Here is a 15347-nt window from a genome sequence, read left to right as displayed (position 1 = left end):
TCATCCTGTAACACTTTAAGGAGCAAGTGTTTCACTGATCTCCATCTCTTTTGATGGCAAATGAACTGAATCATTTCTTCAACAGATTTGATTCATCCATGAGGCAGTCTTCAACATCGGCTGCAGACTCACCCACCCCCACTGCTGCTGTTCCACCTCTGACACCTCAGACACTTCACACCTCCTCTATTCACCCTGCTCACTCCTCCCCACCCCCAACAACAGCATCCAATAGGGCTTTGGAGCGTGATGTCACGGGAGATGGGCCAAGCCCCCTTCCGCCATGACAGTAGGCCAGACAAACGATACCATTTCAGCTATGGATCGTACGTGTTGTGTTGTTGGTTGCAACGTTAGATCACACGATCGTGAAGGCAAGAAGCTGGATAATGGGCTCTCTTTTCATCGTTTTCCATCCTGGAGGCAACGTGAGGGATCCCATGTATCCGATATTACTAAACAAAGACGTCAGGCTTGGATTGCAGCGGTGAGACGAGCGGATATCGAGTTCTCTGCAATCCCCAGCTTTTTTTGGTTTGCTCACGGCATTTTCTTTCCGGTGAGTTCTAAATTAATTCATATCACTCTTGAAAGGCTTTTAGTGTTATTTTCAATGTGCTGAGGTCATAGATAATGAGATAAAACATGCTAATGTGTGATGCTGCAGAACCACGTCATGTCGACTGAGTAGCTTATGATTTGGCATTATTGCAGGCAAACCAGCATATGAAATGGATGTAACAAATCCAGACTGGGCACCAACACTGCACATGGGGCACGACGACATACCTGTATCAGACTCGGACCGGCACTCAAGGCATATGCAACGGAAGCGAAAAAGAGCACCCATCGGAGGTAAACAACCCCCCTCTAAAAACATACTAAATTGCTATCACTGTACACTAATCCGCACATAACTTCCAGATGAATCACACACCTGTCATTGGAATATTGGTGTACATTTACCTTATGTCTAATTTTATCTTACAGGCTTTCGTTATGCAGCTGCAGAGTCTGAAGGTGTGCCCCGTGCAGAAGTGATCGATGAAGATCTGACAGAAGACCAACAACAAAATCACAATGTCATGGAGGCAGTGGACAGCAGTTGTGTTGGACAAGTGGAGGTTGAGGTACCAGCTGCAAATGTGAACAGTGGTGATCGGACAGACAGCGTCACGGAAGCTAAAGGGCAGACGAAGGATTGTGTGTGCAATGAACAGGGCAGAGCAGAAATAAACCGGCTGTTGGAGAAGAACAGACTGCTTCAATCACAGTTGCAAAAGACTGAGCTGAATTAACATTTCTTAAAGGATGATACTGAAAAAGTAAGATATTACACTGGACTACATTGTTATGCTGTCTTAATGTCCCTCTTCAACACTGTCAAAGATTTCCTGCCAATATCGAAGAAACTGACAGGTTTCCAAATGCTCTTACTCACACTAATGCGTCTGAGAGGGGGGGCGTGCATCAGATAAACACATCACAGAGAAATGTGGCATTCTTCAAAAGCTGTTACCAGGGGACGTAGTATTGGCTGACAGAGGCTTTGACATCAGAGATGCTGTAGGAATGATGTGTGCGGAGGTCAAGATTCCAGCTTTCACAAAAGGCTACTGTCAACTTGATGCAAGGGACTTTGAACAAACGAGAGCAATTGCCCACCTGAGAATTCATGTTGAGCGAGTAATAGGTAGTTTGCGCAACAAGTTCAAAATGCTACACACTACAATGCCAATCCGATTACTCATATCATGTGAGGGTGAAGACACAACACTGCTTGATAAGATTGTTAAGGTTTGCTGTGTTTTGGTGAATATGTGCCCCAGTGTGGTTGTCAAACCAGTGCAAAATGAAACCTGCTCTTGTTGAGTAGTCATAAAGCTGTTGTGTTGCATGTGTAGTTCATTGTAAATAATTGTACTTTGTGTGAAGTGGTTTCAATAAAACAGAAAAGAATAGTATATTTGTTTGTTTTTTTTATTCTTGATCTGTTCACATGTACTTAGCAAGTACATAAAAATGAAATGCAAACTATTTACATGGCAACACACAGCTGGCATTAATCTTGAACCACAAAATGAAACATTACAGGCTATTTAGAGCAGCACGTTGTTTGGAGAAGTATTTCCCAACAAGTTCAGGAAGGCACACTTTAAGAAAGAAGTCTTGTGCTTGGTTTAAACGCGGTTCCCAGAAATCCACATCAGGGAAGATGCGTATCACAGCAAGGTCTCTCTGTGTCCACACAACGAGGTCACAGCGGTCGTCTGGGTTTCCACTACACTTCCTTATTTCATACGGGTCCACATTACCGATGCACGCAATTTTTTCAAAGTACCGTCTCTTGGCGTCTGGGCGCAATCGGTCGCGATACAGCCCTTTGTCTTTTGCGCTGATTTTGAGCATGGTTCTGGCAGTCCCGATTCCAACACTCCAACACTGTGCGCTTGTTCTGCTTCCTGGCCAACTGACATGGCGCCGCGATCCCACAATGCACTGCGGCGTGACGTCAACTCCAAAGCCCTATACACACTCAACACAAGGCTCCAGCCTGTCTTTCTCAACCACCCAGGTTAGGAGGGAATTGAGGAGGATTAAAGCCAAGAAGGCAGCGGGCCCAGATGGCATCAGCTCAAGGGTCGTCAGGTCCTGCGTAGACCAACTGTGTGGGGTGATGGAGCACCTCTTCAACCTGAGCCTGAGGCTGGGGAAAGTCCCACAGCTCTGGAAAACCTCCTGTGTTGTACCAGTGCCAAAGACTTCACGCCCCAAGGACCTTAACAGCTACAGGCCTTTGGCTCTGACATCCCACCTGATGAAGACCCTGGAGCGGCTGGTCCTGGCTCAGCTTCGGCACTTGGTGAGCTAATCATTGGACCCACTTCAGTTTGCCTACCAGCCTGGCATTGGAGCGGATGATGCCGTCGTTCACCTCCTACATCGTTCCCTTGCTCACCTGGAGACCGCTGGGAGCACTGTGAGAATCATGTTCTTTGATTTCTCCAGTGCCTTCAACACCATTCTTCCCATGGTCCTGAAGGACAAGCTGGAGAACTAAGGAGTGGACCATCACCTCACTACGTGGATTCTGGACTACCTCACCGACCGACCACAGTATGTGAGGACTCAGGGTTGTGTGTCGGACAGGGTCGTCTGCAGTACGGGGGCCCCACAGGGAACGGTTCTGGCTCCGTTCCTCTTCACCATCTACACTGCAGACTTCTCCCACAACTCCACCCAGTGCTTCCTGCAGAAGTTCTCTGATGACTCTGCAGTAGTCGGCCTCATCACTGATGGGGACGACAAGGAGTACAGAGGACTGACCCAAGACTTTGTGGACTGGTGCCAGCTGAACTACCTCCAGATCAACACTAGTAAAACCAAGGAGCTGGTGGTAGACTTCCGCAGGCACAAACATCCTCCACTGCAACCACTGAACATCCAAGGTATGGACATTGAGGCTGTGGACAGCTACAGGTACCTTGGTGTTCATCTGAACAACAAACTGGACTGGACTCATAATTCAGACGCCCTCTACAGGAAAGGGCAGAGCAGGCTGTACCTGCTGGGGAGACTCAGGTTGTTTGGAGTGAAGGGCCCACTCCTGAAGACCTTCTATGACTCTGTGGTGGCCTTAGCCATCTTTTACGGTGTGGTCTGCTGGGGTGGCAGCATGTCTGCCGGGGACAGAAAGAGACTGAACAGGCTGATCAGAAGGGCCAGCTCTGTTCTAGGATGCCCTCTGGACCCAGTGGAGGTGGTGAGTGACAGGAGAATGTCGACTAAGCTGTCATCCCTGTTGGACAACATCTCCCACCCCATGAAGGAGACTTTGACAGCACTGAGCAGCTCCTTCAGTGGCTGCGGCACTAACGGTGTGGGACGGAGAGATTTCGCAGGTCTTTCCTCCCCACTGCTGTCAGACTCCACAACAAAGACTTTAACTGATCAAACACACACATCCACACATGTGCAATAACACTAAGTGCAATACTCTTTTCTGGCATCGTTGTATTTTTACTCAGTTGTATACAGCATTTGTATTCTATTTTTATCCCATTGTATGTTTTATTCTATTTTATTCTACTGTATATAGTATTTTATTTAATTTTATTCTATTCTGTACAGTTGTGTACTGTATTTATTCTTATTGTATTCTAATTTTTGCTTCATAACTTTTGCACTGTCCACTTCCTGCTGTGACAAAACAAATTTCCCACGTGTGGGACTAATAAAGGTTATCTTATCTTATAGTATTTCAAGTGTTCAGCATTTTTCTCATTCAAAGATACATTTTTAGCAAACTGTAGTTGGTAATAAGTAGAGTCGATAAAGAGCAAGAGCTAATGTTTACTGATGAACCTTACATACCCAACAACCCTGAATTCTTCATTTTAAACTAAAAATGAGTTTACCTTTCTTTAGATGTGCATTTATTAAAAAAAATACTATACATTTCTTTTAACAAGGACCCCTTTTTAAATTGTAAATTGTAATACTAAAGCTAAACGTCTACAAAGCTGTTACAAATGTACGCAGCACATGTAATTACATGAATGAGTGCCATATTTACCTGTAAAACTGCTTCTCCATTTCCTGTGGCATTCACTTGTATATCCTTGTTTATAGCAGGGAACTATTGAGATTCAAAATATTAAAAATGGTTAAAAATATTGAGAAAAAAATTAATAGAAATACAAATAAGCGTAAATGACATAATCATGTTATGCCACATTATCCTTTCTTCTTTTTAATCTTTTTTGAATTAATTTTTCAATGAAAATCACAATTTTATAAATTTTTGTATTTTATTTGTATTTTATTTTATTTATGAAAATTCTTGTTCCCAACGATCCTCCTAGCAGGTTGATTTGATAAACATTGCACACTAAAAGCTAACTGCCCACTAAAAACTTTGGCTTTCCACTGGCAGAGGGACTTCAGTGTGTGGGATACAGAGTGGGATGGGTTGTGGAAAAACACCAATAACATCTAAAACTTACAGCTAAACACTCAGGTTGATAGGTCTGTAAAAGTAAATAAATAAATGTATAAGTAAATGATTATGAATTAAAGATAAGCCTGAAGTTTAGCTATACATTTGGTTTCACTGATGCAAAAACGGTTCAACATGAGTGATAGGGACACTAAGCTCAGCTCCAACTAACAGATATTAAACTAACTGAAGTTACTGCAGCAAACTGGCTAAGATTAGTAACATTGTCTTTGTAGGCTGTACTGTCATGATCTGTGCAGTCTGGATTTTCCTTCTTTCTCTGTTTTCTAAGCTGGAAATATGAGTCAAGTGTTCTTACTGGGCCCACCTTCCAGTGGCGCTTTGGATTTTTCTGGGCTTCAGCTCTCAACCCTGGTTCCAGTATCAACATGCAGGGCTTGTACCTTCACTCGCTGCCAAATTGTTGTTACCTCTAACTGGCTCATGCAAGTTCAGGACTAGTTTTTGCTTCATGTCCCATTTAACCTCAATTTCATTTTTCTCCAATAATTCTTTTGGTGAAACGAGAGCTGAAGTTTTCTCTTCCCCATTCCCAAATCCCAAACTCACCACCACACTTACTTGTTTGAACAAGATGCTCGGCTCACCTTTGATGTTCTCGTGGTAAAATGATTTGCCTTGCTGAAGCTGTACTTCTCAGTCATTGTTCTGCCGGGTAGCAGGATGTCTACATCCACATTATACTCTGGTTCTTTAGCATTGATCCAGTACTCTGAACTTGCCTGGTACACCATTATGGTAGCCTGAAGAAGAATATACGCATTAGACTGAGTCTTTCTATACTGACAAAAAAAAATAAAAAATCGGTAAGGTTTTGCTACACAGACACATAATAAACTGTCAGCGGGACTTTTGTTTTACCTGAGTTGACCCATAACCTCCATCTTCCTTTTGGTACTGGCCAAGCCATCTCACAATAGGTGTGGCTTCCTCATAGGCCTTTAATAAAGGAACATAAGCAACTAAGTCAGAAGACATATCCCGCAGTCATGGAAAAAATGTTTGTCTGAATCATTAAATAAACAAACAGTAGAATTCATGGCCATGTTTAATAATAGAAGAGCAGTTGTACATGCAGAATGCAAGGAGAACTGAAGGGACTGGGACTAAAACCACATATACATGAGGCTGATGTCATCAACACACTATGATAGAAGAGGCTTCAATTTTCTGGGAACATAAATAAATCAATAGCACATAAATAGATAGACCTGGTGACCAGTGATGGACATTAAGAACAACTGCGAAATTGGTGCAGTTGTCCTCACTAACCCAAACAGTCATCTCCCTCACTCATGCGGCTCCGGAACAACAAATTCTTGTCCCTGATAAAAGGACTATATTTAGTCTCTCTGCTGACTTTTCATCTTGTGCCATTGTTAGTCAGAAAATTTAACCTCCCCAATAAAAACTCAATCAATGAAGAAATCCCAAATATTGAAGAAATTTCAGTTTGCATCAGATGGGCCCCACTTTTGTAGCCAACAGTAACAGCCAATTTTATCTTTATTTTTTTTTATTATTTTATTATTTATTTATTTATTTTAGCTAAAGCATGTAGCATTGTTACTATGAGCCTATTACATGCTGATTATTAACCTAGGTGAATAAAAAAGCTAAACTAAATTTAAAAAAACAATTTTGAAAGACCTTCAGAAAAACTAAGCCAACTATTATTCAAGACAACGTAAAAAAAAATAATAATAACAAAGTCATTTAAGCCATTCAAGACTGAAAAGTGTTACATGTTAGCTAAAATTAGTATTGGCTTTTATCAACTTTACTTGTTTATGTCATTTTCCCAGTTTGTTTTGAGGGGTTTGAGTTGAATTACACCTCTGTTGTATTTTCAGTGTAAGTGGGATTTGCTCACCTCAGCCTTGATAAGTGCGAGCAGAGCATAAGCTGTGGCCTCCAGCGTGTAATAAAATTTATCACGTACTTGCCAGTGGGTTCTGTCTGTGGAGGATCCATACATACAATTACAAAGAAGTTTTACAAATACATATATTTCGTTTTATTATTACTATTATTATTGTTAGTTGTTGTTGTGTTAACAAAATCTTTAAGCACACAAAGGCACTAAGTAGAAGGATTCCACATTTCTCTCATTTTTGAGAGCTGTATCTGCTGTATCTATTTTTCTGTCTCCCAAGAGCCTCTGTTTTCAGTTGTTTGATTTTAACTAGTAGATGGAATTGACCACGAGGCATTTTCATTTAACAAATAGGCAAGTGAGAGCTGCGAATTCCCTTTGATATGAGTTTGAATCAACTGTTCTGTCGCTACATAATGCCATATATATATATAATAAGAATAAATAAAATAAAAATTGATAATCTTTGTAAACCAAAGATTGCTTGCACTTGCAATTTTTACACAGACCTCAAACTTAAACAGAGAGTAAATATCAGCTCTATCTCAAACTTATTCAAGAGTCATACTCATCCCTCATCTGAGGGATCATCTCATAGTTGACACCTCAGATGAGCTCAGTCATAATTAGCATTTTTTGCCCACATTCACAGGTTTTTATACTGTGAATATGGTCACTATCTGTTAAAATACTGTTAAAATAGAGCCATGTTCATGGCAGTGCAGAAGTACCCGTGTACTTCTAAATATCTTTGGTAAGGATATTTTTTTTAATTAAAATCAAGGTTTTTGATTTTTATCTGCGGAATTTGGAACTTTTTGATCAAATTGGTATACCTTGTTTGGGATGAAAGTCGTCCTCAAACATATCTGGATCACTAAAACATAAATACGCTAATTTAATCTTATGTTTAGGACAACTGTGTGAAACCACCTGAATTGATGAACTTGAAGAGGATCTCCTTGTTCAGTTTGTTTTCATTAGCCAGGGCATATGATGTCATTGCGACAGAATAAGGGTTAATGAGACTGGGTAGACGCTTCTCCAGGTAGGCCACTGCTTTATTAATACTGTTTTGTAAACTCTGCACATGAAGCACAGACACCAAATGAAATATATAAGATAAATGCAGAAGATAAGATAAATCAATGAGACATAGATGCAAATATAACATCCAGATATAGTATATGGTCTTTGATGTAACTTTCCTAATGCCAGTGGGCTGCTGTTCTCCAATTTATTTGTAAATTATATAGAACAGTCAAATTTTTTATCTACACTATGTATTTCTTTTTATCTAGTGGATGTACAGTGCATGTAGGTATATACTCACAGTAACAGAGGACCTGCAAATTTCTCGAGACTCCTGCATAGCAATCAGGCAGAAGGCTGTCATGGAGGCATCTGAATCTGTTCCTAACAGATCGCTCTACACATACACATATACAAAGGTAAACATTTCATTTTTGTATACAACCAAATTTAATAAATGATTTTATTAAAATTAGGAAACTCACACGCATCGATTCACTGTACACATATCCAACTTCTTTAAACATGCCATCAGGTTGCTGCGTGTTCAGGATGAGAAACTTGATGGCATCACAGATCACATTTTTATTCACTCCGATCAGGTTATTAGCCATTGCAAAAACCTTGGCAACGTAGGCAGTCAACCTTACAGAAGAGAGAACATGAGCACCTCTGGATTATTTATTTTTCCCTAAAACAATACATCCATTATCTAACAATCATTTTGGAGTTTTGCTGACTCACCAGGTGCTGCCATTTTGATGGGGGTAGACTGCAAAAGAGCCATCTTGCTTTCGATAAGTAATTTCAGTTGTATAACCTGGACAAAACCAAAGGCAAAACATTTCATTAATTACCAGTCAACACTTGACTGAAATTTGCTGATTTGATAGCATTTTGGAGAGCTTGTCTGCATGCCTCTGTGTGTTAAGCTACCTGTTGTTATGTGCTGAAGAGCTTCGTTACGCTTTTTAAAGCCCACAAACTCCCACTGATTTGTTTTGTCCAAATACATGGTTGCAATAACAGGCAAGGTCATGCGAGCCATGTTCTGTTCTCCGCAGCCACCGGGCTGTTTGATTAGAGTCCCCATAGATTTACCACTAATGGCGTTCACCAATAGTGTGCTCATTTGCTCTCTTCCTGTATAGACATAAGAAAACCCACAGTTACTGAGTTGGAAATGGGGCTAATCTATTGATTACAAAGGTCAACAAAAAAAATCTTTTTGTAATCATCAGAAACCACAACACACTTTTCTAAACCAGTTTTTGAGGATGATTCCAAATCTGCTTTCAGGTTTTTGTTTTTTTTACAGTCACAACAACTTTTTGAATTATGAGTAATATTAGTTTGCAATGGACTTGCATGTGTTTTTTAATAAACCAATCTTTAACTGTTTCAATATTTTCAGTGCGAACTCAGATAGGCGCACGCTGTGGCATAGATGTAATGGTCATTGTCGGGTAGCTAGCACTGTTTATTCAAAATCTCTTGGCATATGATTTTCTTGTGTATACTTTATGGAAGAAGTGTTAGCTTTGGGAAAATAAGGTTCTTGGTCTTACCACTTAGAAAGATTTGTGTTCTTGCAGCTGTATCTGGAACAATATCTGTTTCAGGAATGGCACTCTTGATGATTTCCACTTGTTTGCCATCTAATCGAAGAGACAGATAAGAAGTTAGTGGATTCTGAAATGATTGTATATAAAATAAACAAATAAATAATAAATAAATATATTTTGTTAAATATAAGTTATATATATTCCGCACATTGCAACTATTTAAACAGTAAAGTTACCTCTTCCTTTCCTAGCAGGGTCTAATAGTAGAGTCTTTGTATTATACGTCAGTACACCTGGAGGCTGAAAAAACAGTAGTTTTAAGATAAGGAGTAAACACTGTCTGAGTAAATTGCTAATACAGATAATTGCCTGTTAAAATCACAAAGAATTGATTCTGTTCATCTTGATCTTGCGTTTTCAGTGGGAGAAATGTTTCGTCACTCTTCCAAGTAATTTCTTCAGTCTCAGCTGATTGCAGGTTTCCCCAACCTTATAAACAGTATATATTTACGTAATGGCTGAAACTAGCACCACTGAATGAACAATGGACTTTGAGGTCAGTTTCATGATCATGAATATGCAAATTACCATTGAACAATGAAAGGTTGGGCAAACCTGCCGTCAGCTGAGACTAAAGAAGTCACTTGAATGAGTGGCAAAAAATTTCTCCCGCTGAAAACGTTACGTCCAGATAAAAAGAATCAATTTGGGGGGATTTCCTTACCTGGATGTTTGAGCATGCATCAATGCATGTTGAAATGTTTTTAAATATTTTCTTGGTTATGTTACTCATACTAATTTAATTTGTTATAACTGCCCTTGAGTGTCAACAGAAGGTGCATTGGAGACAATTACTGGTCTGAGACAGAAATGAGAGGTTCAAACCATTCTCATATGATATATCGAGTGCTGCAACAAATCTTTCTTACCACTACCCGCAGCATCTTCCTGATACCATCACTGCCACCATCTCTAACAGCTGCTTTAATCTCAATAGGAAAAAGTCCTTCCTTTATGGGGATAATGGTAAATGCTACAGCCCGTGTTGTTTCTCTCCCAACTGTGACCTCCTGACGATACTTCCCGTGCTTGTGAGCTGCACTGCACAAGTTGGTTTCTTCTTTCAGATCCACACGCACCTTGAAATGGGTAAAGATGGACGGTAGATTTTTTTTAAAAGCCACGACAAAAACCTAAACAGGTGGAAAACATACAATGCAGATACTTTGTATTGAATATGGGATCACTGAATAATTCCATGACTGCAAAAGTCCCATATGATAACATATAGTTAGCCCACCACCATCATTCAAATTTTTAGTGTAGAGATTAAAAGATGCTGGTTGACTTGTTTTAATAATCTTCATTCCATTAGGAGAGATTTTGCAGAAACCTACCCGTTACCCTTGACACTAAATCATATTTTTTAAACATCAGTTTCATCAGTCCTCTTGGCATCTTGGCATGGTATTTCCAGCAGTTCTAACTAATGCTGCACATTGGGGTTTAATAGCACAGACTCACTCTGATAGGGTGTTCTTCATAGTTGTGGAGAATTGCTTTAATTTCCAGCTGCTCTCCACGGACTGCAGAGTATGGCAGTCTAAGATCAATGAAGAATGTCTTCTGTACTAAGATCTCTAAATCATCATTCACACAGATACCTTCAAATGAGAGACAAATAAACATAAAACAAAAGCAAAAGAAAGAGCGAGACATTTGTGAGTGGAAATATAAAATACAATTTATGTTAAATCTAAAAAAAATAACATGAGTTGTACTTCTTCACTTTAGCCAACAACTGTAACAACTTCAGCCAACTGAATACTTTAAGTCATCAGTTTTATGTTGTGAGTTGTGAGCTGTGCGTGATACGCTTGACACCAAACCAAATTTTTTCATCTTTCTTTGGCCAAATGTACATATTGTATAAAAATGTTTACATATAGTTTCAGCTTTCTGTTGAACTGATAGATCAATATATATATATTTTAAAAGCTAAGGTTGGTGTAACAATTTCGAAACAGGAAATGTACATATAAAAAAGAAAAATTTGTGCACAGAAACAATTCTCACCATGAGTCCTTGACATACTAATGCCAGTAAAGTGCCAGGCTGTAATTGAGACAGGTAAAGGTATATCATTTTTCTCAAATGTTGTACGGCTGAAATAGAAAAGTCCCATCAGTTTCAGTGGCAAAAAAATTCCTTAGAGAAGTGGAATGAGTTTTTGTGCATTGCTTTTTTATTGGCTGTACTTACCAGTTTTTGATGTTTTGAGTGCAATTTGGTAGTGTGAAGTTAATCCAAAGCCAGCTTTCGGGGAAGCTCGTCCGAACAAAGATTTCATAGCTGTTTATGTAATCATCAATAAGCTCATCTAAAAGATGTGATCAAAAAGTACTGTTATACTTTTTATATGATGAGAATGAGTTTTTAAAAACTAGCATACAACTAAATATATAAACTAATATACGTGATCTACCCAAAAAGAGTTTTCCCATCCCCAGTCCCCATCTCTTACTGCGAGCCAGTTTGAGGGCTTCCACTTTCCTGTCAACATGCACTTTTTCCATCTCCTTGCAGCAGTGAAGGAAAGCCTCTGCACAGCCTGGACCACCCACAATATAGTCGCGTCGCCTCTCACAAGTGTATGGAACAGGAACATCCTTCATGCCATCTAAACAGCACTCAATTTGTTCTTTGTCCTGATATTTAGATACTGAAAAAAAGGAAACCACAGAGAAAAACCTTTAGATTACAGAGTTTAAAGTTCATTAAGAATGATCATGTACAAAGGGACGGTGACATTTATGTCTGTAAATATTTTAACATGACAATTTAACAAATAAAGTGACTGTGACAGTGGTCTGTGGTTTTATTTTCCAGTTCACAAAAGGAGACTTTGAGTAATGGTGAAAAGCTTGAATGTGCTTTGCTTGATGGAAAAGTGTGGTGGAGTGCACAGTGCTAAGTTTATGTAGAGTGTGTGCAAATGGGTGAATATAGTCTGATTATTTATTTTCTGTCTGATATTTCATTTTTGTTATAATCACTGGTCACAGTTATCATGAGACTCTTACTGGAAATTAGTTAAACCAGTATAAACTTGTTTAAAGAATTTTTTTCACAAGACAAATGCTTGATGTAGATATGCAGGAGTGAACCAGAGCAAAGTCACGAAACAATAGCTCTCATAGATAGATGATGCCACAAATGCATGAAGTCTAGTCTAGTCAAGTCAAATTTATTTATATAGCACATTTAAGAAAACAACTGTTGACCAAGGTGCTATACATTTAAGATAAGCAAAAGAGATAAAAACATAGGAAGACATGACAAAAGTTAGGAAAATAAGAAGATTTGAGTAGGAACTAAGATAAATAAAAGTCATACAAACTCATTCTGATATAAAAGCTCAGGAATAAAATTGGGTTTTCAGACAGGCTTTGAAAGTGTCCAATGTTGGGGGGGGGGGGGGGGGGGGGGGGGTCCTGATGTGAAGGGGCAGTTTGTTCCACAATTTAGGAGCAGTTACAGCAAAGGCCCCATCTTCTGTGTGCTTTAATCTGGACCTCGTGACAGCTAGGAGCATTTGACCCACAGACCTCAGTGATCTTGCAGGAGTGTACCAATTTGAAAGATCAGAAAGCTATGAGGGTGCTAACCCATGCAACGCCTTAAATACAAATAATAAAATCTTAAAATCAATGTGAAAACTAACTGGCAGGCAGGGCTGGCTTACATGTGCCAGTTAATAACCGTGCTGCAGCATTTTGGACCAGCTGCAGTCGGCTAACTGATGACACACTGACCAGAGTAATGACTATTACAAAAGTCAAGGCGAGATGAAATGAAGGCATGAATAGCCCTCTCAAAGTCTCTAAAACAGAGACATGGCTTCACTTTTGCAAGTAGCCAAAGATGAAAGAAACTGGTCTTGATTGTAGCATTAATCTGTTTATCAAAATTAGATTACTGTCAAAAATCACTCCTAGGTTCCTCGCAAATAGTTTTTTATACATTTCTAAGGGGCCAAAGTAGTAATCGTCACAGGAACAAAACACAATGACTTCTGTTTTCTGAAACTGTAACTGTGTAACTTTTTCCTTGTTTTTCTTCTAATAACTGTGCACTTTGTTTTTACCTGCCAACTGTCTGTGAACTTTGCATTCAAATATAAACCACCATGACACTTTCCTGCATGGGGTCAATCAGCACAAAGGTTCTCATCACAACAACATGCTTCTAGGAAGTGGTTTCAGCAAAGCAGCAAGCTTAAAGAAACTAGTAAAGTAAGTGGGATAGACAGTTCATTCTGTCAAAGACAGAATAGAAATAGCAATGTCTATCTTTGGTAGTTTAGGATACTCACTCAAGCTGGTTCTGAGGTCAATCAAAGTGGTAGATCGTTTCCTTCTGCTGGTGGCAGGACACTTCAAATCTGAGTTTTGAAAACAGAAAAAAGCACTCCCTTTTGCAATCCTAAGACATCAGTTACAGTTTAAAACACATTCAAAACATAGTCGCTCGAAATGGCTTAATTTCACTTTCATATAACACTACTTGCAGCTGATTATGGGATATCTATTAGGGAAGAAATTTAACAAACTGACTTGTTACAGCAGTGGCAAATTCAGTGAGCTCTTTAGATGCACCCGTTCTTTCATAAATGTTTGATAAGGCAGACTGCATGGCTAGAGACTGAAAACACCCGAATTCCAAAAATAAGAGATTATATCATATTCTTTATTTTCTCCTAATAGTTTATGTTAGAAGCCACTAAAACACAGAAGTAGGAACTTAAAGGTTATAGTTAACGCTTTAAGGCAATCAAATTATTCTTTTTAAGTCGATTTTGAAAGTAAGCCTTCACTTTTTGGGAGATGCTTCTTCTAATGCTTTGAGAAGAAGGTATATTTCTACAGTAGTAAATGAACAAATTTTGACAAGGCAGGGAGCACCAACAGAAGCTAACTATGTTATGTCCCTTCATTGTACTGTTTCTATATAGTCATTTTTTTAGTATGAGCTACAAGCAAGAGAAAATAAAGAGGTAGTGGACTAGCATGGCCAGCAGCAACCTAAAAAGGACCATTATTGGTTTCCTTGTTTTATACAAGGACATTTACCATTTGTAGGAGAAAATGAAATCAGTTTGTGTGGCTGTCAGTTAGTCACTGTTACACTACTTTGACAAAGTCAGTGTGATGAGTAAAGTAGGGTAACCTGTTCTATGTGGTGTTCCTGAAGTAGTGCTGGCCACAAACAACAGTCCAGCATCATAGAAAACATTCATGCTGTCCTTTCCTCCACCTGGTGTGCAGCCTGTGTCATACGTCGCTATTATTTCCCAAATCTGCGCAGAGTGGAAGAAAATCAAATGAACCATGCGAGTCTTAGATAGTAAAAGTAGACGTTATAAGTTAGGGTTAGGAATTTATTTTATGAGACTACCATTTCCATAGACAACATCGGTAACATAAAAAAATGCATGTCTCTAAACTTTGAACCAATAAAACATTTCATAAAAAACTCAGAAAAGTTGATTCTGTTTATCTCAACCTCGCATTTTCAGTAGGAGAAATGTTTTGTCACTCATCCAAGTGACTTTTCCAGTATCAGCTGACTGCAGCTTTCCCCAACTTTATACAGAGTACATTTGCATAATGACTGAAACTAGCACCATGGGTTGTGAGGTCAGTTTGTGATTATTAATATGCAAATTGTTGCGACCATTATCAACAACCACTGATCAAAGACCATTGATCAATGACCATGAGTACCATTCACAGAGAGTTGGGGAATGGCTGGAATCACAACAAAGATTAACCCTTAGGCCCTGTCCTCGATT

General features: G+C 39.2%; 2 protein-coding genes across 3 annotated transcripts in view; one reads left to right on the top strand and one right to left on the bottom strand.

The window, feature by feature from the left end:
• The window catches only part of LOC146385132 (complement C3-like), a 40267-nt gene that overhangs the window by 10612 nt on the left and 14308 nt on the right, over positions 1-15347 (bottom strand). The window contains exons 16-33 of the mRNA XM_084930708.1: positions 14723-14852; positions 13869-13937; positions 12018-12215; positions 11756-11873; positions 11570-11658; positions 11018-11157; positions 10423-10632; positions 9730-9793; positions 9497-9586; positions 8865-9071; positions 8673-8748; positions 8414-8573; positions 8230-8325; positions 7830-7980; positions 6894-6979; positions 5882-5959; positions 5608-5763; positions 4577-4639 (exon numbers count right to left, since the gene is read on the bottom strand). Coding sequence (XP_084786834.1) covers positions 4577-4639; positions 5608-5763; positions 5882-5959; positions 6894-6979; positions 7830-7980; positions 8230-8325; positions 8414-8573; positions 8673-8748; positions 8865-9071; positions 9497-9586; positions 9730-9793; positions 10423-10632; positions 11018-11157; positions 11570-11658; positions 11756-11873; positions 12018-12215; positions 13869-13937; positions 14723-14852 — 2181 coding nt within the window. The remainder of the gene's footprint in view (positions 1-4576; positions 4640-5607; positions 5764-5881; positions 5960-6893; positions 6980-7829; positions 7981-8229; positions 8326-8413; positions 8574-8672; positions 8749-8864; positions 9072-9496; positions 9587-9729; positions 9794-10422; positions 10633-11017; positions 11158-11569; positions 11659-11755; positions 11874-12017; positions 12216-13868; positions 13938-14722; positions 14853-15347) is intronic.
• LOC146385133 (uncharacterized) lies at positions 92-1875 on the top strand. 2 transcript variants are annotated; one of them, XM_084930728.1, is made up of 3 exons: positions 95-559; positions 715-855; positions 991-1874. In XM_084930728.1, exons 2-3 carry the CDS (start codon positions 732-734, stop codon positions 1296-1298), a joined length of 432 nt encoding a protein of 143 aa, XP_084786854.1. In that variant the 5' UTR covers positions 95-559; positions 715-731; the 3' UTR covers positions 1299-1874. The 2 variants fall into 2 exon arrangements, with proteins under 2 accessions (XP_084786853.1, XP_084786854.1); XM_084930727.1 differs by having other exon boundaries at positions 92-855; positions 991-1875.

Source organism: Perissodus microlepis, chromosome 6, assembly GCF_051167445.1.
Source record: "Perissodus microlepis isolate ML-2025 ecotype Zambia chromosome 6, ASM5116744v1, whole genome shotgun sequence".
Taxonomy (NCBI): domain Eukaryota; kingdom Metazoa; phylum Chordata; class Actinopteri; order Cichliformes; family Cichlidae; genus Perissodus; species Perissodus microlepis.
The sequence above is the reverse complement of the archived record's forward strand: the minus strand, read 5'-3'. Positions and strand labels throughout refer to the sequence as shown.

Coding starts and splice junctions, on each gene's coding strand:
- LOC146385133 (XM_084930727.1), top strand. CDS start 732: ATGGATGTAACAAATCCAGACTGGGCACCAACACTGCACATGGGGCAC. Junction 856..990: donor AAAAAGAGCACCCATCGGAG/GTAAACAACCCC, acceptor TTTATCTTACAG/GCTTTCGTTATGCAGCTGCA.